Below are 25,425 nucleotides of genomic sequence, written 5' to 3' on the forward strand. Positions count from 1 at the left end.
GTCCCAGTGCCTGTTGCTGGAATGGCTCCTGAGGGATGGCGCCTGAGCTGCTGGTGATTCTCAGCTTGACCTCAGACCTGCCTCGCCACCCTGAACTTGCCCGATGATCTTGGCTGGAGCTGGGCCTGCCTTGTTCACCTGGATTAGGGGCGGTGCTTCAAGGACCTCAACTGGCAGAAACTCGGGCACCCAGGTCCCAGCAGCTGACAGTCCCTTCCATGAGCCACGCCAGATCCTAAAACACATCACGCTTGGCTCGCCTTGTCCATTTCCTCCATGTTTGTTTATTGGTCAGTTTTCCCGAGGAAGCGGATAATCTCCTGTCCTTGTCCTGGCTGGTGAGAGGAGGAAGATGTGCATGTTTGTATGTGTGAGGAGAAGGTGGTTCCAGACCTCAATCTCCTTCCCTAACATGCTGCCAGATGTTTATCTGGATTTCTTCCTCCTCTTGAAACTCTATTAGTGTCTGACAAGAAATACAAGATTCATATGGCAGAAGAAAAGCCTAAGGGATCTGATCTAGCAGGAAGTGAGGAGGAAATTCCTTTAATCTTGTCCTTGTTTCCACTCTACTTATGAGCTTTTTATTAAACAGTTGCCGACTTTTGAAATCCTAAACCCAATCTAAGCATCCTAGGAATGTGATCATTCTCCTGGATGGAAAGTAGCTATCACTCCTCGGAGCTTCAACCAGCTTTGGCAGTGTCCTCCAACTCCAGCAAAAATGTTATCCACCATTGGGCAGGAGGGAACTCCAACCCTCCTGCCCAAAATCTCAGTTTCTGATCACCAGAAAGAGGGAAAAGCATGTTTGGGGTCTGGGCTTGTTGACAAGGTGGGGATCTATCCCAGGTTGAACTTGGCGGTCTTGGAGGTCTTTTCCAACCTCAACAATTCTGTGATTCTGTGAAAGTTGCTCCTCTGCAAGTGCGCTTACTGTATGAGGGGCAGACCCCTGGGAAGGGGAAGGGATGGAAACCCTTCCAGTGTGGATGACCGTGCACGGGAACAGATTGTCCAGTGAGGGTGTGCAATCTCCCTTACTGGAGATATTCCAGAACCCTCTGGATACAGCCCCATGCCACGTGCTCCGGGATGATGGAGAAGGGAAGCCGGACCAAAGAACGCGCTGTGCTCCCTTCCAACTCGATTCTGTGATTCTGTGTCTGCTCCCAGGTTGGACTCGATAATCCCGGAGGCGATTCTGCGGAAAGCGTTCCCCCCGTAAGTGCGACAATCCCGCAGGGACCGTATGAAGGGCTGCCCCTCGAGAAGGGGAAGAGGAAGAGGAAGGGGAAGGGATACCCCCGCACCGCAGCCCTCAGAGCTCCGCCAGGGCCGCCCCAGGGCGGCTCTGAGGGCGGGCGGCTCCCCCGGCCCTGCACGGGGACAAAATGGCGGCGGTGGCTGCTGTGGGGCGGCCGCGCCGGGGCGCTGCGGGGCCGGGCAGCGCGGGCGGGCGGTGACAGCGGGCAGGGCTGAGGGAGGCGGCGGCCCCGTTCCCTCCCCGCCGCGCCGCCTTCCCCGCCCGCCGGCACAGCGCGGGACGGAGGAGCGGCGGCCCCGCGGTGGATGCGGGAGCAGCGCCGGCTCAGGAATGCAGCAGCCGGGCGGCGCGGACGGGAGCCTCCCGCTGCTGCTCCCGCTGCTCCTGCTGCTGCGCGCGGGCAGCCGCGCCGAGCCCGGGGACGCCACGCAAGGTAAGGGGGACACGGCGGTGCCGGGGTGGGATGAGAGGAGCGGGGCCGGCGCTGAGGGGAGCCCGGCGGCTCCAGCGCTGTCCCCGCGCCGCCTCCCGTTAACGAACTCGGGGGTTTACACTCGGTCTGTGTTTAATTGCTTCGTAAAAAAGCTCTTTCCAAGTGTTGGGGCCAGTAAGCATTCCCAGCGTAACCATTCCCAGGCGGTCCCGCTTTGCGGTCCGTGATTGATGGTGCCCGAGGTGTGTTGTCACGCTGGGGACTTGTCCCTTAGATCCGGCTCTGAGGGCATGTTTTGCCATCTCACCCCCCTTGTACTCCTAAAAAATGTTTGTTTATCTATTTATTTATTTTCAGCAAAAAGAAAGCGTCTCCGTTCTGTTGTTAGCGAGTGATATTTACCCCGCGATCCTTCTCCTTTATCAGGGTTCTGATTCCAGCCTTTTTGCGAGTGATTTACGTGTAAAACATAGCGTAGCTCAGGCATAAAGGGACCTTGGAATCGGGATAGCTGGAATTGGGCAAGGACTGAGTCCTTCAGGCCAAGTCAGTAAAAAGTGAGCAGTGTTTTTGGACGCCTGCATGAGAATTTCACTGAGGGTTGGATATACGTGAACTCCGGCTCCTCCGAAGTGTTTTGTGGTGGGTACTTCAATCACAAGCCACCTCAGAGAAGTCCTGTTGATCATATGCCTGTATTTTATATTTAAAGAAGTGAAAAAAGTGAATGCTAAAGAGAAAAAGTTGATGAAAAAGCCAAAATCGAACCCAAATTGTAAATACTGTGGGATAACTGCCTCTAAAAAGTTGCTTGTAGCTAACAGATCTAACTCACATCCTTGTGCCTGGATTTCTCCCGGTGTTGCAGCGTGTCCCTAAGGATGCCGTTCCCGGGACTGTGTGTGAGGGAGTGGATGTGCTGGAATGACTTCCCGATGTCCCAGTGCGCCTCACAGGAGTCTCGTGGTGCAGATTCAATGGCTGGATGAGTTCTAGCTTGAGGTCGGAATTCTTCCTGACATCTCAATGGGAAAATTTTCAAAAGTTGATTTCTAGTGTCTCCAGGGAATGCTCTGTGTGCCTAACAAATAGCTGTATTTTTAAAAGGGGAAAAAAGGCCATTTCCCCCCTGGTTTTTCAGATCATTTCAAAGCTTTAGGGCCATATGAATTTTTTGCATGTTTCAAAGAGCCTGGAAGGGGAAAAATAAAACCCTGTTAACATAAAGCAACTGATCACATTGGGTCTAAAACTGACCATTTCTTATTTCCTGTGGATTCTGCTGGGAAGTATCTATCAGTGTATGAATTCACCTTTATGTAAATATATTAATGTAGTCATTACAGTACAGGTCATGTAGTACAAGTTACACAGAGAGGGGTTTCAGCTCAACATAAGAAATAATTTTTTTTATAGTGAGAACAATAATTCACTGGAATTACCACCCCAGGGATGTGGTGGAGGTTTCCAAGGTGAGACTGGATAATCTCAGTCAGGCTCCCTGTCCCACAAAAGGCTGGACCAGGTGATCCTTCCAGCCTGGACTGTGATCTGTAATTATGTACAGTTACTTTCCACAGTGAAGTATTTCCTGCATTTTAAATACTATCTTTGGCAAATGCTTGCAGTGTGGATTCACGGGCAGATCAAGTGATTTATTTATTTTATATAGATAGACATCTATCACATGTTCAACCACATACTATGTTTTCCCCCATACTAAATTTTGTGGAAGACTAAGGGAACCTGAACATCCACCACTAATTAAAAAACCAAAGAAAAAGCCAGTTCTAAAATGTTTTACAGATTTCTTTAAGGTAACTCTAATGGTTGGGGAAATAGGTTTTGCTTCATCAGAAACCCAACCCATACAGAATCTTCAGTCCCTACCCTTTAACCCTGACATTTTCAAGAGGAGAATGTGGACCGCTGTCTCCTGCTGCTGCCTTTCTGTCCATGACCTTTCCTTGTAGGGAGCAAAACAAGCCCAAAAGCTTTGTACATTCACTGCCTTTAACTTGAGCTCTCCCCAAGGGTGCTCACGGGCTGGCCCAAGTGTTCCAAATAAAAGCACGAAGTTAATGTCAATTTAAGGAACAGCAACTCTCCAACTTGGATATGTTTTGCAGTATGTGGCTCTGGATATTCCCAGTTCAGCTTGATTATTGTTCTTCCAGATCATGTAACTTTGTGAGGAGACACAATGACAGAAGCGTGAATAATAGAAAAACATTTTATAAGCGTGTAGTAAACCCACAGATCTCCAGATTGTGTTTTAGATTGTAGGGGTGCTGCTGATTTCCTTGAAAGTTGTGAGATAAAGTTCCACAGCTCTTGATTAGTCCCTGTGGTTAATTGTTTCATCCCTGGGTCACAAGCTGCTGCTTCTTCAGCCACTATCCAGGAATGAGTTTAAAAACAAACAAAATGCTTTTGTTGCCTTAAGCCTCTAAGAGGATGAAGGTAGATGTCACTGTTTGAGGTTGTAGCCTTGTATTTCTTGACAAAAGTGGCTTGAAGCAGCAGCAAATTATCTTCAGGACATCGTTTCTTTGTTTCTGTAATTAACTTCTGCTGAAACTGCTGTGTTAATTATGTCCTCGCAGGGATTTAAACGGTTGCAAATGAGAGTTGGGTAGAGGAGTGTTTTAAAGCTTTAAGTAGGCAAAGCGAGGGGAAAAAAAGAGTTTCCTTGAGGTGTGACACTGGATCCCGCTCTTTGGAAACAGATGTAGAAATCCAGCAGTCTGCTGGGACTCAAAAGAGCACCTCAGAGTTGAAAACTCTTTTAAAAAGTCTCTAACTAAATGCAGCTGCTTTGCACACAGCGATTGTCTTGCAAGCCAGCAACATGTAGAAAGTTAGTTCAGACAAAAGAAAAAGCGTAAACCTTTCCTTCCCCACGCCCTGGAAAAAAACCCTCAGTCATCCTCAATTGCAAGTTCCATGTTCACACAGTTGTTGAGTGAAATGTTGTATCTCAAACAGTTCCTAGGAACCTGCTTGACTGCGGTTCTTTCTGCTGTCTCGGTGGGATGTTCTCACCTTGCCGTGGGTATGCAGGTGATGGGTGCTGGTGCTTCCCAGGGGAAGCCGCTCCCGGAGCCGAAGGAATCGCGGCAGCCCTGGCACAGCTGGAGAGTCTCACACCCGGCCGTGCGGAGGTGGAGGTGTGACGGTGATAACCCAGCCTGCATTCTGACAGCCTGCTCCGTATTGAAACACTTAGACGAGTATCAAATCAAGTTATTTTACTGCTAAGATGCTGTCTTTGATCCAGGTTTCTGCTTTTAAAAATTAGCAAACCCCGTGCTGTGTCTTGAAACCAGCTCCCTAAAGCTGAACTCAAAGAAATTCTGGGTTGTTTGGGGCTGCTCCAGTTGAATAATAAAGTGACTTCATAGGGCTTTTGTCATTCTGGTTTCTTTTTCATTGTAATCAAGGAGATATTGAAAGTCAATGAATCTGCACATTTATAAATGGAACAACAGTAAAATGAATAAATGAGAGCAGTTGTCTATGGTTCTTTGTAAATAACAACAGAATACTGGTGTTAGCTGAAGGATCCTTCTGTGGGGGTGGTGATTGCAGTTTTACATCCTTTATGATGAAGTGCTTTAAAATTCCTGAAATTCTACATTTGGTTTAAAGTTTCATTTGGTCAGGTGCTGCAGAGGAAGTTACAAATTTTTTTTCTGGCTGTTTACAAGCAGAGTCGCTGCTGCCCTTGCCAGGAGTATGGCATGTGAGAGGCTTGGACATGTTTAATGTCATTTAATTGGGCTGAAACGACAGGATGGACAGTGAAGTTTGCCAAGGTGGAAAAAATGAGTAATTTCAGCTTAAATATATATCACTTGTGTGTGATGTAATAATAAAGCTCTAAATATTACTATTATTTAATAGTAAAGTTCTTTGAAGTCCCCCAGGGAACATAATGTAAAGTAAAAGAACTTGCCTATATTTGGAATCTAATGCAATATGATATTGAAAATGGTGCTCTGCCAAAGTCAGGCAGCTTGGGGAAAAGAAGTAGCTTGAGAAAGGAACCCCTTCAGTGAGGAAAGCAATAACCCAGGCTCCTCAGCCTGCTTCCATGCCAGCATCCCGGGGTGAGGAAGATTGCTTTCCAGGATCTCCTCCTGAAGTGGAGACAGTGGAGTGCCACTGTTTCCAAGTAAATCTGCAGGGCAGTGTATGAAGGGAAGTGCCTGGTGGCTTGTGGATGGAATCCCATGGTTCATGTTGCCAGGATGGACACAGATTTGGAGGATGATTGTTAGGTAGGATTCCTGAAAAAATTGTGTGGAGTGGTCACCACCAGAGCAGAAAGCCACGGCACTGCCATGGAGGAGGGGCTGACAGGGATAAATGGGCTGTGAGGCCAGGGCTGTGTTCCAGCAGTGCCGTGTACAGAGCTGCGTTTTCCCTGGTGTTTCTCAACAAGTCATTACGTGGAGTTCATGCACAAGGCAGGAGCAGAAGAAAGCTCAGGTCAAGGCTGCTTTGTTGCTTCACTGAGTTCCTTGGAGTTTTTGTGCTTGATATCCTGTTCTAACAAACCCCTTTGGAGAGGTGCATGGAGTCTGGTTGCTCAGAGAGGGTAAAGGACAGCAAAAAATGCCCTTGCAGGACATGTCCTGTATCATGGTGTTGGTGGGGGCTGGGTACTGTGTTCCTGCTGGCTGGAATGTGCCAGTTCTGTGGTTCTGGTCCAGGCCTGGCTTAACCCACCTGGGCCCTGCTGAGATCTTCTGATCTGTTTGCTCTTGTGACCAGCGACAGGGCTCTGGGAAATGGCTGAGGCTGAGTCAGGGGAGGTTTAGGTTGGATATCAGGAAAAAGGTTCTTCCTGCAGGACACAGGCTCCCCAGGGAATGGTCACTGCCCTGAGGCTGCCAGAGCTCCAAGAGCGTTTGGTCAACACTCTCAGGCACAGGGTGGGATTGTTGGGGTGTCTGTGCAGGGCCAGCAGTTGGACTGGATGATCCTTTTGGGTCCCTTCCAGCTCAGGTTTCTCTGATTCTATGACATCACGTTGGAGACATGAATCCTGGGCATATTTATTGTGCCTCGGGAACACTGAAGGCAAAGAACATCTGTCTGCCCTTTCTGTCAGGGAAAGCTAAAAGAAATAATAAATAAGGCAAGTCCCTGTGTGTACAGGCAAGCCACTGTCCCCAAGAGCTGGAGCAGAAGTGCTGGTAACTTTGTGCAGATGTTCCATGGGCTGTCTAAGCCCTGCTGATGCTCTGGGCTGTACAGGGATGTGCTTTTGTTCACTCTCAGAGATTTGGGACTAGCTTTAACTTAGGACTTTGCCATCCCAAAATGTACTGGTAAAGTTTCATAACTGGCTGAGTTCTTGAGAAAAGTTGGTGCAGGCTCTGGGCGAAGCCTGCATTTTATTAAAAGCTTTTTTTCAAGCTACTCAGGTCATGTGCTGAAACTGATACAGCACAAGGGCTTCCTGTGACCTTCTGCTCCTTCCCTCCCAGGGCTGTCCCTGGTGCATCCCCCTGTCCCATTCCCAGATGCTCTGTCTGTCTGCAGCAGAGCCCTGAACATCTGTTCCAGGCAGATCCAGGAAGGAGCTGGAATGGTGGAGCAGTGAGCCGGAGCACAGCAGCAGGCCATGGGAAATGGAGAGATCAGAGATAAGCGAGGGAAAAACACTCGGCAGCTTTATAACCTCCTCACACATTCCCTCCAGAGACTGGAAATAGAGCAGGGGATGGTTTTCCTACCCTGGGAACTTGAGATTGGCCCTGGAAGGATGTGCACTTCCACGGTCACAGTGTGAACATTCCTCTGCAAAGCTGCTCTGGTGGCCCAATCCCTCCTGAAGACGCTAAGCCGAGCTTTAAAGGATGGAGGGTGTAAATGTAATGAGCTGCCTGGGGGTGTCCACAGTGTAGCTGGTCCATACAGAACACCATGGCCACTCCTGCAGAGTGAGAACACGTGCTGGAGAAGGAGGGATTGGGGTCTGGGTGGCCTTCATTTCAAAATTCTGTAGGGCCTTTAGCTTTTACCATGTTGACATCCACTCTTGTGGAATATTTAACTTGTAAAGGGGATTTGTTCTCTCCCTGAATTCCGTTTCAGTCATTCTGTCCTCAAAGATAAGTGTGATTGTGAACACACAGAGGTCTCTAGAAGACAGAAGCTTGGCCAAATGATATAAAAATAAAATCAATGTTAGAACTAAGATTAGGTCTGGTTTTGATCAAGTGAGGTCCTCTTTGCAAGACCTCCATCAACCTTTCTCCTCATGAAGGGGGATCATCCTCGTTGTACAGGGAATATCCCACCTGTAACACCTTTATAGAGTTAATGTATATCTGAGTCCTGTGCAGTCTACGCTGTATTTACAACAGCTCTTGCCTCTCCCAGTTTTTCCTGTAAGGGGTCAGTTATCATGGGTGAACATCTCTTCTCCAAAATTAACTTGGCTTCAAATGAAAGGAAGTGTCTTTTTAATTGTTTTGTTTACTCTGAAGTACTTGATGTGCTGTATGAGTAACAAGCATTCTGTGTGTTTTCATTTTACTTTTTTTTTTTTGGTATATGTTAATTATTCATTCCATATGTTTTGATTTTTTTTTTTATAAAACACATTATCTCTCTGTGAATTTAATGAAAATCTGTGGCATGATGGAGACATCTCTTTTTCTCCAGAACGTGCTGAGTGGAGAGAGCACCACGTTGAGCTCTGCTTTCAGTGTGTCTCACCTACAGTGGCAACAGGTCATTTAATTCCCAGCTGATTGTCAGGAAGATGGATTTATATCATTAAATGCTTTCAGGAGGCCAAGGAATAGCTCGTGGTGGACTTTTGGTTCTGCCTGCTGGCATCTCTGAGGCTGCAACACTTCATGCTCACCAGAGGATGTTTCTGAACTGAGGGCCCCTGACTTTTACATTCACTTTTCTTGGCAGCCTGACAGAGCCCAAGTCTGGCAACCTTTGTAAGTGAGATGCAACAAGCCTCACTTATTTCAGCTATTGCTCTGTCACTGTGTTTTTAATTTACTGTAATTCAATAACTGACACAATGCTGGAGTAAATAAATGGGCTGTGAACATTCTCATAGACCTTGGGCGTCGAGCTCAGGGCAAGATTTAGCTTTTAATTAACACTGTCCATGAGATTTATTGTTAAAATTGCATCCTTTTAAATAAGTCAATCTGAAGTTGATTAAGAGATGAATAATTGAAACCTGCTGTGGGATAACAGAATGCATTCTAGTGGATGCAGCAGTGGAGCAGCATTGGAGCTCCAGACCCCTTTTCTCCTGAGTTTTGGGTCATTCCCATAAGCTGGATGTTGTCGTTATCTTTTCTGTGCAGGGCTTGTTGCTCTATGTTGAAAAAAAAGTGTTTTCCAGTATATTAAGAACAGTAGCATTTTACGTGTTTATAAACTGCATTCTTAGTACAGCAGAGAGCTTTAGGAAGGCCCTGAGACACCCTGGTGAAAACCTTTAAAGGGTTTTTGCTTCTTTCAGTCCCTTCTGCTACAGAAATTCTCCAAAAAGAGGCCCAGGCAAGGGAAGAAGCTGTAAAGGCATCCTCTCACTATAGGGAAATCTTTATCATTAGCAAAATTGTATTTCATCAGGGATTAAAAGAAAACACTGCCTTGATTTTCTTGTGTTATATAGGGAGAGATGATATCTGATTTTCCCTTTTCCTTTTGAGAGCCTGTTGTAGGATGTGATTTATGTTCTTACATTCCCTGTTTGTGATTGATCTTTTTTTAAATCCTAATGAGTATTTCTGACTCTGTGTAGTGAACCCTGAGCAGCAGCAAAATGTTCACGAACTTGAGAGTATTTTACGTGCAGAACTTGAACAATTTTCTTGAAATCTGTCTCTTACTTTTCCCAGCAGCAAAGATAGTCCTGATATGAGGAGCTGTATGACCAACCCCTCACACTTCAGGCTGAACACCTCCAGGGAATGTCAATATAAATATTTTGTTGGTTGAACTGTTCAGGGTGAGACAGAATAGGTTGGGCATTAAGTGAACTGGCCCATTCCTTCCTTCCTGAACTGGTTTCGCTGGGGAGCCACATTTGGCACTGATCACTCTTGTGGCTCTGCTTTCAGCATTTCTGTAGGTCCCAATGGTTCTGGGGAAGTTCTTTGATCTGTCTTGAAAACTTCAAAAGTTGAGAGTTGGTACTGGGGGAAGGAAAAAAAGGTGGTCTCAGTGTCAATAGCAGGTAAAGTGAATTTTCAGGGAATTTCTTCAATAAAGAAGGAGAAACCACCTGCAAATGGACAGCTTTTCCTTGCCATGAGGCCTTTGGTTGGGTAACAATATCTTGTGGTGGAAGCGACTCCTGTAAACGGGACACCTACACAAGGATTTTTGGGAATCTGATCATTTAAGGTTGCTCTGTTGTCACTTGTGGGGCATGTTCAGTTCTCTCATCCAAGAGGGAAGACTCAATTCTGGTCAGTTCTCTTATCCAAGGCCATTCTGAAGACGCTGGGCTTGGAGCTCTAAAACACTGGGTGAATTTTTCGGTCTCTGTTATATTTATGGTGGAGCACCGCTGGTACAGCCAACTTCTCAGAAAGTTTTGACAGAGCACAGCACCAAAGTCTTAACTGGGGTTGTTCTCTGTCAGTAAATGAGTGAAGCTGTGGCCTCAGGCATCACAGCCCATCCAGCAGGGTCACAGCAGGGACAGCAATGCTGGCACTGCCTTTGCTGTGGGAAAATCAGAGTTCAGGCTTCTGCACAGGTTTGTACATCAGGTGTTGTTTATTTTGTTGTCAGCTCTACAGAAATCCCCTACCCAAACCCTGTAATTGTCGGATGTTCTGTTATCCTATTCCTCCTGCCAGTTATTATCTCCTGAGATTATCAAGGGTAACTTCACCTGGACTAATTGTAATAACTGACAAGGCCTGAGGGGAAGAATTCTGTCTCGACAGTGCAAGGAGGGATTAAGTGTGTATATATTCCATGTAATTTGCTGAGAGGTGTCTATGTACAGATCTGTCAGAAGAACTGTAAAATCATTTGAAATGTTGCAAGGGATGGATGTGTGGTGATAGGAGGCTCAACTTTCTTTAGCTTTTGTTGCGTTATCCCACTGAAGTGAGTTTTATAGGCTTTTTTCTGCTCTTGCCTGTATAAGCTGGTGTCAGGCTCCTTGAGAAGGCACTTATGTTCTTGAGGGATTATTGTGCTAATTTAGCTTTCATTTCATCAGGTCTCAAGGCTTGATATTATCCTGCTGTTTGCTGCTCTTACTGGGAATTACTGACACCAGAGATGTTGAGGATTACACTGAAGATGACTGAGGTGCAGCAGGGAAATAGTTTTTGATCTCCACTTGCTTTGCTGTCTTAAAGATCCTACAAGATCCTAAAGATCCTGGTTATGGCTCAGTCATTCAGCAGTGCTGATTAAGACAGTCAATCTGAGCAGCAGAGCCTGACAGATTTTCTGCCAGAATCCTTTAGAGGATGCATGTAATGAATCTTTTACTAACTTTAGTGGGCAGTTGCTTTCAGCCAGCTGAAATATTTCCTGTGTAAAGGAAGACAGGCTTTCCACGTGAAAGTCACGATGTGCCCACCCCTGGCGTGGGATATTATTGCCTTAAAAGAACCCCAAAGAATGAACTCAGTCCTGCTAATGATGGTACTTGTTACTAGCACACAAAGAAAGTACACTGAAAATTTACTTTGATGTATTTTCCTTATTTTTAGAATCAAATCAAATTTTTTTTCCCTAGAAAATGCTTTTGCTGCTTTGTTTCCAGACACTTTTCATCCAGCAGTGAACCGGTGCAGAGTGTTCTGGAATATTTTATCCTGAAAAACAGGGACGTGCAGCTCCTCTCATGGACTTTGTTGCACTCAAAGTACACGTGGTGCTTAAAGAAATGGGAGAAATGTTTTGTTTTGCTCCATTACACTGCTACAACTCATGGATGCTTCCCAACATCTTTGGTGTCCAATTGGACACTGGTACCACCGAGATGGTTTTTGTCCTGTGGGTTTTTGTCCTGGGGTTGTGCCGCTGCCCTTTTCCCAGAGCTGGGAAATACCCGCTGCAGAACGTGTGAAACTTGAATACTTGGGATTTTGTCTTCAAGCAGGATCTAGTGTTCCCTTTGCTTCCTGCACCAAATGCCATGGGAGAAGGGATGGTTTTGATCTGTGTGTGCTGTGGGGCTGGCTCAGCTTGCAGGGATGAAAGACGAGTGTCACTTCCAGCGCTGGCTGTGGGAGCACACGGGGTCGGCTCTTCCATGGCTGGCCCAGGGCAGGACAAAGCCAGGGCTTTGCATACAGGAAAAGAGCTGCTCAGGGAGGATTGGATTTCTTCAAACAAAATAATATCCAAAAATATTCACGGGGTTCAAATGAGCAGCCAAATGCAAATGGTTGCACTTTTTGTTCCATATATGTTCTCATGCTCTCTACCAACCTTAACCACAATATCCCAAGTTTTCCTCCCAGAAATGTGTACTAGGAATACAAAAGGCATCCCGTTTGTCTGCTAATAAATAATACAGAATTCAGTTAAATCCTAATGAAAAGACACTGTTTCTGTGAGGAATATTTCTCAGACTGAACGTGGGACTTGAAATAATTTCCAAATTTTAACTCCACTTGTGTGTCAGGAGAACATTTGCAGTACTTGGTGAAAGCTGTTGCAACTTGAGACAATATTTGTTCTTGAAACCTATATTTGATAATTTCATGTGCGGTTCAAGGAGAGCAATAGTTCTCTGAGCAAGAACTTTTCACACTTTGCAGGAATATAAAGATAAAAAAGGAAATGTTTAATGCTGTGTGTTTAAATTTTGACTGGGAAGCAACGCCTGTTTCAGTCTTTCTGCATGGTTTTTTTGGCTTTTCTTACTTTTCTTATCACTGCAGAGTTCTGAAATGAGTGATTTTTGTGTATGTAGAGAAAGGATTTTATAATCTTCAGGATTTTTCTGTTTTGCCTGAATCTATCAAACATTTGTTCAGATGAAGTGAAAGGGGAGGCAGCTTCAAGTGTCTCTTTCCTGTTGAGCAGAGCTTGATCCTTTCTTGAGTTCTGCAGAATTTCCTACTTTGAGCCAAACTAGGAAACATTTTAGATACTTTGTGCTCATTCATCTTTGATGTTTGGGATTTGGGACTTCAGTGGTTTATTTTGGACATAAGCCCAGGTGCAAATGTGCTGGAAAAGGGGTGCACCTGGCAGGGGAGGGTCTGGCAGCCCTTTTCTGGCCTGCACCAACACCTTCTGACCTCAGCCAGTTTTAGTCCAAGATATTTCGGGGATTTCCGTTTCATTTCTGGATACTGGGGTGTCTGAAGATGCACAAGCGTCTCACCTCTGCAGAGCACAAGCACTAAATATTTGGAAATTCACTGTTAGTGCCTGCTTGCCAGGGTGGATTTTTTGTTATTTTTGGGGTTTTTTTGTGTTTTAATGACAAACTTGCCCTCTTTGGGACTGAGTTGTTTGAGCTTTGGAGGCGAAAGAGCGTGCACTGAACTTTGGGATTTGCTGTGTCTTTGGTAAAAGGCTAATTCAGGAATGCTGGGAGGTTTGAAGGCACCATCCCACAGTGCAGCTGCTTTTTCACTCACATTCCTTCAGAGGAACAGAGCACACTTGGGACTGTGCCTTTGAGCTGCTCTGATGGATCATTTCTATTGGCAATTCAAGGTCCTGGGGGGTTGTTTGGATTTCAGTGGATTCTTGTGTCAGCCAACAACTGCTTCGATGTTTTCTATTAACATCCCTTTCATTTTGGGAACGTGCTTTGCCTAATTGGATCTTTAAAGCCACAGGAGGATATTTTGACCAAACCTGTTCTTCCTTACACTCATGTAAATTCAGAATAAATGCATCCTGTACCCGATGCTGGTAATGAATTGTTAAAGAGTCCATGGTAAGTGCTCCATCACATACTTTGCATGCATTTTATTTTTTAAAAATTCTGTTTAAATGCATTTTTGGTACACATGGGGCAATTAGAGGTTTACCTGAAGCCCCTGATGTGGTGTTAGAGATGTGCTGTACTTCAATCCTTACATGCACATGAAGAACAGCAGAGAAAACACAAGCCATGAAGTCCGCAGCAGTGCCAGCTCCTCAGTTGGTTTGTGTTTATAAGCAGATGCTGCTTCTTTAATCTGGGGAGAGATTGGTACGTTACCCACAGAGGGGCTGATTTACCAAGAGATGCAATCAATTTGTTTCCAAGCACAGACATGTCTGGGCTAATACAATACAGGCACACCAATAACAATGCACTTTCCAATGCTTTCTTCTCGTTTTCCAGTTTTTACTGGCTAGGGTTATTAAAAAAAAAAAAAATCCATCTGTACCACTTTACTTTTTCAGGGGAGAAGGTACTGGGGACCAGGATTACAGACATTCACGTGCCCAGACCCTGTAGTGTATTAAATGTATTAACAGATGAAAAATCTGCAATGTTATTTGCCATGGCAGCTACAATGATTGACCTGTTTTTCTTTCAGAAACTTTGTTTATATTAGAAGCTTTATATCTCAAATAAAATTAGTTTTATGTGAACGGGAACTACACTGGTGATGATTTAGTTTAGAAAATAATGTCAACACCCCAAAGGATTTCTGGGCTTTGATTTTTCATGTGTCCAATGGAAGCCTTGGGTAGGGGCTGGATAATGTCTCGTTCTGACTTCTGTTGCAGCACGCAGAGAAGTGTCTTGACAGCTTCCAAACCAATAATATCTTACTTATGTTTCAATATATGAATAACAGCCCAGGCTTTCTAGAGATAATCTTGCTGTAGTGCAGTTCTGTGACATGCTGCAGCCAGATGAATGGAAACCCTTCAGCGTTTGGAAGAAGGGGAATATATCCCTTTTATAAACGTGTGTTGTAGCAGGGATGTGCAGTAATGTTGTTTCACTGAGCCACACTTGTGTTCTCTTAATTAAGAGGTGCAGTTAGCAGAGCACATGATACTCCTTCCTCCTCATGCTGTTTTCTTCCTCTTTTCTAATCTTTGCTCTCCAGTGTGGTTTTTCTTCTTCACGGTCTTCTTCACACTTCTTGGGAGTCTTGTTTTTTCAAAGGGATCCCCTGCTGACTATTCCAAGGTCCATTTCAGCAGTTTCTTCAGCTTGATTTAAAAGAAGTGGTTCCCTTTGATTACTGAAATCCTCCCACTGCTCTCTGTTGGTGTCTTCGTGGTGGCAGAGATGGGGAAGAGGCCAAAGAGCTGCTGGTGCTTCTCTGTCCATCTACTGTGGTTATGTCCTATCCAGCTGGGATGTCCTTGGGATCCCTGGTCTGTCACCGAGGCTGGGGGCTGTGGCAATGAGTCTTGGCAAGGAGTGACTGGTGGGAGGCTGTTCTGGGCAAACTGGTGCTGGAAGAGCTGGAAAATGGCGTTGCTGCAGATGTCTCTGGTGGTTCCCAGCAGGCAAATCCTGTGGCAGGGTCTGGAGTTTTATCAGCCACAGCAAGAAGTGAGAACTCCTTCCGCTGATCTTCTTCCCCAGGCAGTGGCTGTGGGGAGGGAAAATACCCCAAGCTGTTACCTCCTCCTCGGGGCTGGTTTGATTTCCCCTTTCCTATCAGCCTCCTTTGCCCCACTGCCTGCGTTTGCCTTTTTTCTTCTGTTGCCAGTGAATGGTGCTGATTTATTCTTGTCTTGAGGAAAACTTTGAAAATAGCAGCTCCCCTTTCCATTTAATATCTGCTGGTTCCTAGATGGCTGTGGTGGCAGAATCTCAGTGCTCAAACTGGGGCCATCTGTGTTTGTTCAAGGAACAACAGGGGATGCAGCGGATGGGAAAGAGATGAAGTTTGCTGAGGCACCAGGAACTGGCAGGGGAACTTAAAGAAAGTGTTAAATAACAATCACTGCTCAAGGCCCCAGTCCAGCAGAGCACTTACCCATAGATTGGAACTGTAAACAGTGCAGCTGATTTAAACGGGCCCAGTTTTGTGTTTAACGTTAGATCCCGCCTGAGTGCCTTCCTGGAGCAGGGCCTAAGTGAGTGAGACTTGGAGTTGTTTTTCATTTACAGGAGTGAGACTTGAAAGTGAGACCTGACTGGTGCTTAGTGGTGTCCTGGGGCATCCAGGAGCTCACAGGGGCTTTTTAGGGCTCTACCCCTGCTGCTGCTTTTCCTGCCACTTGCAAACGTGCTGCTTTTTCCTCGCTTGTTTTCCTGCGTCCAAGACCAATGACTTCTGCAGAATGGGAATCTGAAAGATGCAAATCATTCACTGCATGCCTGGGGAGTGGTGTCACTCATCACGTTTTTCAAGGGCCTCAACCCAGTTTGGGTGGTGGAAGAGCATGGAAGAAGCAATAAAAGCAGTGATGTGGAGGTGTCTTTCTACTTTACTGGCATTAAATACATGTACAGTTCTCAGTTTTATGGAACTACACATAAAACTTGAGGTGAGGCTTGAAAATACAAATGTAGATAATACCTTTTTGTGAATCTTCAATCCATTTTTGAAGAGTTTCTTAAGGAAATGGGTTTTTTTTCGAGCAATTATTTTCATATGACTTTGATTAGTGGGAGGAACTTGCTTTAGTGGGTTGATCCCACAAACTCTTTCTTCTGCAAGTTGTCTTTACTCCAGAGGGCTGAGTGCTGGCTCCAGGGAAATCTGCCCTTCAGGGAATGACTCTGCTGCAGGTTTGCCATGGACTTGAAACAATCCAAGTGAAGCTGGATAATAATGTTTACCCACCTGTGTAATACAAGTTCAGATCCTTGAAAGAAAGGCCCCACTGTGCAAAAATACAAGGTAGCACTTTGGGGGGAGGGGGGCATTCTGTACCTGCAACTTTAGACTGTTTACAGTGAATGTAGGGAAGGTTTTGTCAATGAATAGGTGAGATGTAGCTGGTTTGCACTCATGCACGGTGTTGCTTTGAAAAGAAATAATATTCAAGAACAACACTACAGTTGTCACTCTCTTAGCACTGGCAAAAACGTGCAGGATGGTTTTCTAATCCCTTAAGTGTGGAAATTCTACTGCTACTGTTCCTGCTGAATATTCCTGTTGTTGGATATATATATTGAATGTTCTGCCTACCTCTTGAACTCCTCCTGGATTGTGTGTCTGTGTCATTCCTGACTCTAATGGCAACAGCAGGGAGATGAAGGGGAGGTGGCAGAAGAAAAACATTGCAATAGCTGGGTGAGGAAGAAAAATGGAGATAAAAGTCAAATTTGCTAATCAATAATACTTCCAGAATATAATATTTATTGGGTGTTGTATCTGTGGGGCCTGGACAAGGTTTATAGAACAGTCCAGGCTGTAAAAACTCCTGGGAAGGAACAAACTGCTTTCTCTGGAACTTCCCCAGTGTAGATCTCGGTGGTGATGATGGCAGTGGTGAAACTCCAGTGACTAAAATAGGGACAGGAGTTTGCTTCTCCCTTCAATATATATTCAAGAAGGATGGAGAGAAACTTATTACAAGGACATTTAGTGAAAGGACAAGGGGGAATGGCTTCAAACTGAAAGACAGGAGGTTTGAGTTGGATATTAGGAATAAATTCCTCCCTGTGAAGGTGCTGAGGCCCTGGCAGAGGTTGCCCAGAGAAGCTGTGGCTGCCCCTGGATCCCTGGAAGTGTCTAAGGCCAGGCTGGATGGGGCTTGGAGCAGCCTGGGACAGTGGGAGGTGTCAGGGTTGAAGCAGGATGAGCTTTAAGGTCCCTTCCAACCCAAACCATTCCAGGATTCCATGATTCTATGTGATGAAGTGTGTGAGGATGAAGCGTAGCGTGGGGCAGAGATTTGACCAGAAGTCACAAAAGAGGTTAAAAATAAAGCCCAGGCTCTCCCAAGCCTGCAGCAGCACTTTATAAACTGCCCAAAACACTTCTGGAGAAGTAAATGAAATAATACAGAAAATTATGAAAAAAGCAGGACCTCTGTTAATCTTCAGCCATGGGGGATGTGTGTGCAGCACTCACTAAAGGCCCCTAGAATTGTTCCTCCAGAAGCCTCAGGGCAGGAAATACACCTGACAAAGCTCTAATTTGGAGACCTGTGTAAAACACCTTTTCATAAGGCTTTGTTTCATATTTGCTTGGCTGAATCTTCTGACAAATTTTCCTCGAGCTTTACGTGCACAAACTGTATCGTTGTTTTGGAAAATGCAAGCCTGACCACTGTAAATGGGTTTATATTTCCAACAGGGCAGTTATTTAATTTCCTGTTGGAAGTCTGCAAATGTTGGCACTGTTCACTCTCTGGCAGGGAGCCAGAGGAGAGCACGGTATCATTAACAGGCTACAGCCCAGTGGAGATTTCTTTTGGTTTCATCCAGACTTTTAAGACTGGGCTATAACAAAATGTAATTTTTGATCAAACTTCATAAAGGCAGGCAGGGAGATCAGGGAAAAGGGGGTTGACAGGGTGTTCTCTGGGATGAGAACAGCTTTTGTCCTTCCTTACCTCTTCTTGGGCTGGACTAATCCTCGTTTTGCTGCAGGTTTAATCTTGCTGTGTAGTTTTCCAGTAAAGCACCTCAAAATGAAGGCTGAGGTCTGATCCTGGAGTTGGCTCTTTGGGTACAAACACATTCCCTGTGCAGTTATCTTCCGTGGGATCCGTGGGCACAGTAGAAGGATGGGTGCCAAGGGTGAGGTCTCTGAAAGTCCTGAAGCCACCCAGTTGCATTCCCAAAGGATTCCTCAGCATCCAGAGGCCTAAGCTGTCTGGAAAATGCCATCTTTAGAGACAAGAGTTTGGAAAGCAAAGCCTTGTAAACAAAAGAGGTATTTTTGTTCAGAGTTTGTTTTAAATACCCTGACTGAACTCAGCAGAAATGAATCAGACTGGTTTGCTGTGAAGACACATCATTTATTTTGGGTGCCTGGCACAGGCTCTCTGTACTTGATGATGCTTCAGGCCAGGCCCTTTCCCCACGTGGACCTTCTGGTGCCCCATTTCTGCTTCCCAGCTTTGCTCCTGGAATTCTCCATTTCAGTGCGGTTTGCAGCGGGGACAAACTCTTAAATCTCCAGCTTGAATTAAGGGGAGCCAACTTCATTTTCTTCTGCAAGTTTTTCACTTTGAAAGGAGCTATTTGTGGAAAACAAATGGTCAAATGACGTGGGAGGCTCTTCATCACTTGGGAGCCTTTAAATCAGGGCTGACTTGGGGAACAATGTGCTCACAGCCGCAGTGGGATGTGTGCAAGAACCACTGGATATAGGGAATTGTGGCATGTGTCGTGCAGGGGATCAGATTTAGGATTATTGTGGTCTCTCCTAAATCTCCCATAAAGCAGTACTTGAGTGTAATCTGTTTGGATTTCCCCCGCTCTGGGCTGGAGCAGCTGGTTTGTCTCAGGGATCCAGGGATGGAAGAGGGGCTGCTCGTGGAGAAATGTGCACAATTTCTATATTAGAGTTAATATTTGCACTCACTTTGCCTGGCTTGGGGGGGGGGGCTGGAGTAGGAAAAGCTTCATGATGGAAAGCAGAAGAAGGATAAAAAGCAGGTTTTGACCACCTGTCATCCTTTGCTGTCGTTTCTTGAATGATATTCTTGGGGCTGATAATATGTAGCTTAGGCCATTGATATGTGTTGAATCAGAACGGGAAATACCCAAATAAATTTTCTGTGTCAGAATATTAGGTTGATTTTTTTCCCTGAGCCCTGAGAAATACACAGTGCAGCTAAAGCATATAAAATAAACCCAAAGCATATAAAACAAGTAAAAAATGATGTGCCTGGACTGATGCACTGCAAAGATGTACTTTCATATTTTTCTGATAACTTATTTAATAAGGTCTGTAGGTTTTCTTTTCTTTTTATTCATTTTTTAAACAGATGAATGCACTTATCTGTATTTACATCATCTCCAGGCAACCCAGACCGTGTTCTTTCCATATGCTCATGGAGCTTACAGCAGTAATAAGTGTAGAGGGACAGGAGACCCTCTGGTCCTTTACAGTTTCTTCTGGGTGTTAAATTTCATGCAGAAAATATGGTTCTTATTGCAGCTTGGCAGGCATCAGAAAAAAGCAAATCTTCTCAATGTTCCATCAAAAAGAAATACTGTGCACTCCATTTTTATTTCTCTGCTGATAGTATCCAGAAGTTACCAATTTTTTTAACAGTTGTTTTGATCAAGGAAGCTCATATCAAATTGTTTACAAACAATTTTAAATTTTTCACCGTGGCTTGCTGTGGGTTATATATTTTTTCCTTTTAGATACATGTAGAGGAGTGCAGGTTAAATCTTGTTTGACATCCCGAAAGAGAATCCCTAGCAGGTGTGAGAATAAAAGCTGGGGATGCCTCTTTTACCAAAATTTCAAGATCAAAGCATTTTTATTTATTCCTTTATTTTAAAGTAGTGTGGGACCTACCTATGTGTGCCATATGCAATCATTAATCCTTATTCCTGAGCCCAAGCTTCTCAACGACTGCCTCCTATCCATGCCCTTCCCAATCCTGGAAAAGCCTCCTGCCATTCCCAGCTGCCCAGGTTGGTGCATTTGGGGAGGGCAGTGGGATGTTGACAGAAAGAAATCATTATCAGTTTGGTTTTGGATTTGGTAATTATTTCAAAACTTCTAACCTTCACCTTATAAAATGAATGCATTTTGTGGTAATTCTTGAAATTGCTCAATGTGGGGTTGAAATGCTCTTTTCTCAATTATAAAATAACAGAGTGCTCATAAATTTGCTATTGTGACTTTGGGAGATATTTTAATGAACAATTTTGGATGATGGAGTTCAAATTCCTTAGGAAATAGGGATGATATAAGAATACTGTGATTTGTTAGACTAAGGTTCCTAAGTAGGATCTTATGGGAAGCAAATCTGAAAGGTCAAAGTATTTAAGGGACTCTATAGTTACTTATGGAGAACATTATTATACTTCTGATTTGGGAATGCTGGGTGTGAAAAAAAGAGAGAGAGAGGCCGTGGTTATAGGAGAGGAAGGTATTTTAAATCTGTGAATGAAATTGCCAGAGGTAAGTAGAAGAGTTTAGGGTAAACACAGCAACAAAGTCAGAAAAGCTGAGGCACAGAACGGGATTGAAGCTCCAAGTGATAATGAGGGGAGCAGAGAAAGAGAAAGCCAGGGGAAAATGCTGACTTGTGACTCAGTGCACAGGAAATGTTCTGGAGAGTGAAACCAAAGGCTGAAATCCTTAATGCTCTTTTTTTGCACTGCTTTTGACCCTGCCCTGAAAACCCAGCAGACACCAGGAATGCAAAGACATCAGCACTGCAGTCTCAGTCTAGAAATGAGAAAAAACACATAGGGAATACTTGGATAAATTAGATGTTTTAGGATTTCTCCTGTCAGTTCTTCAACCTCTGAGGAAGTTGCTCAGCCCAGGTCAGTCTGAGGAGTGAGAGACCCTGTGTGCTGATGGGGGGAAGCCTAAAAAATTGGGAAGGAAGCAAAAAATGAGTGTGAGGATTTCGACATCAATCTGCTTAACAACAGATAAAGTATTTGCAAGCAGCTGGGAGATAATAAGGAGATAAATAGCAAGCTAAAATGGTTTTGTCAGGGCCAAATCCTGTCACACCAACCTCCTTTCCCCCTAGAGCAGCTTATCAAACCCTGTGGGGGACACGGTGACGTGTCTGGAGTTGGTGTCAACTTGTGATGGCGGGGACAGACACGGAGGCTGAGTGAAACTCTTTGTAAAGGCAGCACTGGAGTCATTTCCATGCAGGGAAAACAGAGAACCTCTAAATAACTGGAAAGCCTTGGGCCTGATGGTTTCGGAGCAAACTGGGAATGGGAGCAGCAGTTGTGCTGGAGGATACCAGGTAGATGGGATAAGAGGCAAGTTTCAAAATGATCTTGCTAAACGGGAGAAAAAGGAGAAATATGATGAGATGGAATGAGTGCAATGTATCAAACTCCTGAAGGAGAAGTCACCTGTGTAAATGACAGAACAGGAGCTGGTTGGGTTGCAGCTCTTGGGAAAGGATTTGGGAGCTGTCGTGGAAGGGAGCTGAGCCAACAGAGCTGCAGTGTGAGGGGAAGGCAGACGTTGTCTTTGGCTGTGCAGGCAGCAGCACAACCAGCGGGGCATAAGAAATCTCTGTCCCTCTGCTCAGCATGGGAGAGACCTCAGCAGCAGGAAAACTGGCTTTGGGAAGTGGGATCAGCATGGACCAGCTGGAGAACGTCCAGGGAGAACTGCAAGAATCATAGAGAGAAGAAAACCTCATTGATAAGGATGGATGAGCTGTGGTTGCATCACCAAAAAGGAGGAAAAAGGGGAAAAAAAGGATATTTTGTGAGTTGTTGCTACATCAGCTGTTACAGAGAGGAAGAGAACAGCTTATTCCCAATGGCCGTGATTGCTAAGACAAAAGATATTTGACTTAATTTAAAGCAGAATAAGCTTAATTTAGATATGAGAGAGAAAACTTGTCAGGGTGAGGAGAATAAAGCCCTTCACAGTCTTAGGAAGCTGTGAGGGCTGTGATTTAACAAGAAATTAGATGTACATCTGTTAGGACACAGGGAAGGGCATGGCCAGAGGACTCTGCCTCATCCATCTATTTTACCCTGGATATCTTGGTGACTCCAAAGGGATCCTAGAGAAACTGTAGCTTCCATTTAGTCTTTGTGAATATTTCCCTCACCTGTTTATTCAGACCTTTACAAATATATTCATTAATTAAAGCAATAATAGTGTCATACCTAAATTGTTTCTCCTGTAAGCCCTGATGGAGTAGAAAATGGTTTTTGATATGAACACTCAGAGACAACAAATATGATTCAGACCCAAACTGTACTACATGATCCTGAAATCTTCCACTGTCCTTGCTCCTGGGAATTCCCATAAAAAAGGGTGTTTCTGCAGTGCACATCCCTGGTGCTGTGGGTGGTAGTCATTCACCTGTGGTGTTTCTCTCAAAGCCTATTTGTTTTTGCTTCTAGCAAAGTACATTTCTAGTTCTGTCCAAGGAGATGACAAATATATCTACTTTATTAATCAGATGAGTCACTTGAGAACAGCAGAACATCAAACATTCTGCAAGGATTGAGTCTGTCAGAATCTATCTAATGTTTTTGCTGTATCTGTGTAATAGTCTTTGATTCACTTCTGCCTTCCCAAGTAGTTCAAGTCTGCCAAGAAGCCTCATCACTCGACACCAGCCCACAAAACTGAATAGACTTGGGTTCACTGTCGTTTTGAGTTAATGCATCAGTGATGAGTCCAGTCCAAGAGCAGAAAAAAAATCTGTTTTCCAGGGTTGTGTGAGCCATTAAGAGGGGTAGCTCTGCTGGGACTAGTTTACATATAAGTTAAATACCAGATAGGAGGGGTTGTCTGTACTGAAAAATAAGTAGTCTGTTGTTCTACAGAAAACAGAGGCCCGTTTCTCTCTGGACATGTGTCTAACTCACAATTCAGGCCCCAAAGGATGTGTCTGTTGAAAAGAGAAGGCAGAGATTGCCAAGAAAAAAAGGCATGTCCTGCTCAAATAACGAGTATTACTTTCCCCTTCCTTCTTCCTCCTTCCCCCCAAAATACATACTGCCCACCCCTTTTTTAATACTCAATTTTTTATTCAAATGGGCTGACCTGTAATCTCAGGAGCCTGAGGCTGTGTTTAGCTTTCCTTCCTTCCATTGCAAACCCTAGCAGGGTTTTTTTTTTTTTGCCCCAGTAATCTCCATCTGACATCACCCTGTTTATGAAGTCTGCTGCTGTTCTGGAAAGATCAAACTCAGCCTTTTAATATTTATTAATCAGACTTTAGGTAAGGAGGTCTGTGTCCTGTATAATGTGTCAGTCAGTTGTGCCAGAACCCTGCTGTTTTCCAGGATGCAGAATGCCTGAATTTTATAAATTGTGGAATCCTTGTAATGCTGCTCCAGGGGACTTGGGGTCACCTCTTCCAACTTCTGCCTTGGAATCCAACCTCTGCCTGTTTTCCCTTCTGTATGGTTCTGTCACAAAGGAAGGAAAAGGGATTTAGGCAGCGATAAATAGATACTTGTTCATAAAAACATCCCCCAAACCCGATTTCTGCTGTTTGACTGAAATGAATGTGAAAACGAAGGAACACAGGAGCAGCAAGGTCAGGGGCTGTCACTGTGCTGCCCTGGGAGCACACCTATAATATCCTATACAGCTGGGGAAAGTTTTCAACAATTGGGCTGAAGTCTTGGAGGAAAAAGTTCAAAATCTATTCTGTGTTTTCATTCCAGTAAAATGAAGACCTGTTGCAGTGAAGAGGATGATGTTTTCTGCACATCTTTGTGCTCCCAGCAGGGACAGGGCTGTTATTTAGAGGAAGGCATGACTGTGAATAGGAGGGAGCCAATGCAGGCGAGGAAACCTCAGCTGAATTCCAGGGTTTCCGACAAGTAAAGTCTCTGGGACTGAAAAATCGTGCAAGGGAGGTTATTGAAGCCACAGTGCTGGAGGTGTTTAAATTGGACAGGGCAGGACGGGGGGGGGGGATTATATTCCTGGCAGCAAGTCCTGCTTGGCACTGGGATGGATGCACAGGTTGGTCCAGCCCTTGGAAGTCAATGGGAGGCTTTGAGCTCGCCCTGGATCAGCCCTTTGCTGACTGAAGATGTCTCTGCTGTTTCTGGCATCTCTGTCAGATTTACATGTCGGTGCAGATTTCCAGGTTTCCTCAGCTGGAGGAGGGGATGAGTGATAGGACCAAATTTGCTGTCACTATATAATAATCTGAGTCTGCTGTCTGAGTATTTTTTAATATATGGATAATAAACATTCTCCTTTTGAGATGGGAATGTGTCTTTTTTCCCTCCTGGATTTTCATAAACATATTCTTAACCTGCATCTATTTCATTAATGCTGAGATTACAAGATTTTTCTGGGTTTTTTTGTTTCTCTGCTTAGCGCAAAGTCCCTGTAACGAGAGCCTTGGTGGTCTGGAAAGAACCCCAAATATAGATTTGGTCGATAATGTGTAATGTAAATAAAATTAGTAGCATGTGCTTGCCTGTTTGTTTGTTTGTTTGTTTTACTAAGGGGAAAAGGTCTGCAGCAACATAATGCACACCAAACCCAGGGCACAGGGAGGAACTGTGGGACATCCTTAGGTTTCTTACCTCAGATTGTGTAACTGCTCTTAGGCTTCACATTCCAGAGCAATAAAGGGCTGTATTTTTAGTCTCCCAGATTTAAATAACGCAGTGGGATCCCCTGATATTGCTCACTCTTCTTCAGTGGGAAAGAGCTGTGGCATATCGTGTTTTTCCTCCCTCATTTCCCTGCCATCTGTAGTTAATAGAATAAGAGTTGGTGGGATGCCTGTGCCTGGATGCAGCCACCACGCTGGAGGGAACTTTCAGGCCCTTTAGATTTTCCAGTGCCCATATTTCAGCAAATCAGTTGCTTAAACAATGGAGCAAGTTCCTTATGGATCCATGAATTCCTTCTGCTGGCACATGGCAGCCGCCTGCCACTTGGCTTCTTGGCATAAAAATCTGGTCCTTAGGTAGTTAAAGCTTCCCTCTTAATAACCAGCTTTTGTTGGAGCTTATATAACTTTTGGTATTACAGCCCTCTTGTAGTTTTTTTTTCCATTAAGAAAAAATTAATCTATAAAACCATATTTGTGTTCCTAGAATTGTTTATGAAAATAGCAACTGATTTTTTTTTTTTCTGTTTTGTTGGCTTCTTTGTCATCCTCTGAGCTTTGGCACCGTTGCCACTTTCATACTTCTTTCTGTGGTAATTGG

At 44.6% G+C, this 25,425-nt stretch overlaps 1 protein-coding gene across 3 annotated transcripts in view; it reads left to right on the forward strand.

Moving 5' to 3' along the window:
- The first annotated feature begins 1,514 nt into the window (after nt 1-1,514).
- ROR1 (receptor tyrosine kinase like orphan receptor 1) overlaps nt 1,515-25,425 on the forward strand; it is a 146,867-nt gene continuing 122,956 nt past the window's right edge. The window contains exon 1 of one of the 3 annotated variants that reach the window (XM_042030901.1): nt 1,515-1,700. In XM_042030901.1, the coding sequence (XP_041886835.1) occupies nt 1,598-1,700 (103 nt within the window). In that variant the 5' untranslated portion in view covers nt 1,515-1,597. Of the gene's footprint in view, nt 1,701-2,629; nt 2,703-25,425 lie in introns of those variants that run through there. The other 2 variants (XM_042030898.1, XM_042030899.1) reach the window with 2 other exon arrangements.

This window comes from Corvus kubaryi, unplaced genomic scaffold (genome assembly GCF_017639235.1).
Source record: "Corvus kubaryi isolate FWS band 111438036 unplaced genomic scaffold, C.kubaryi_AGA036_p1.0 37334, whole genome shotgun sequence".
Taxonomy (NCBI): Eukaryota; Metazoa; Chordata; class Aves; order Passeriformes; family Corvidae; genus Corvus; species Corvus kubaryi.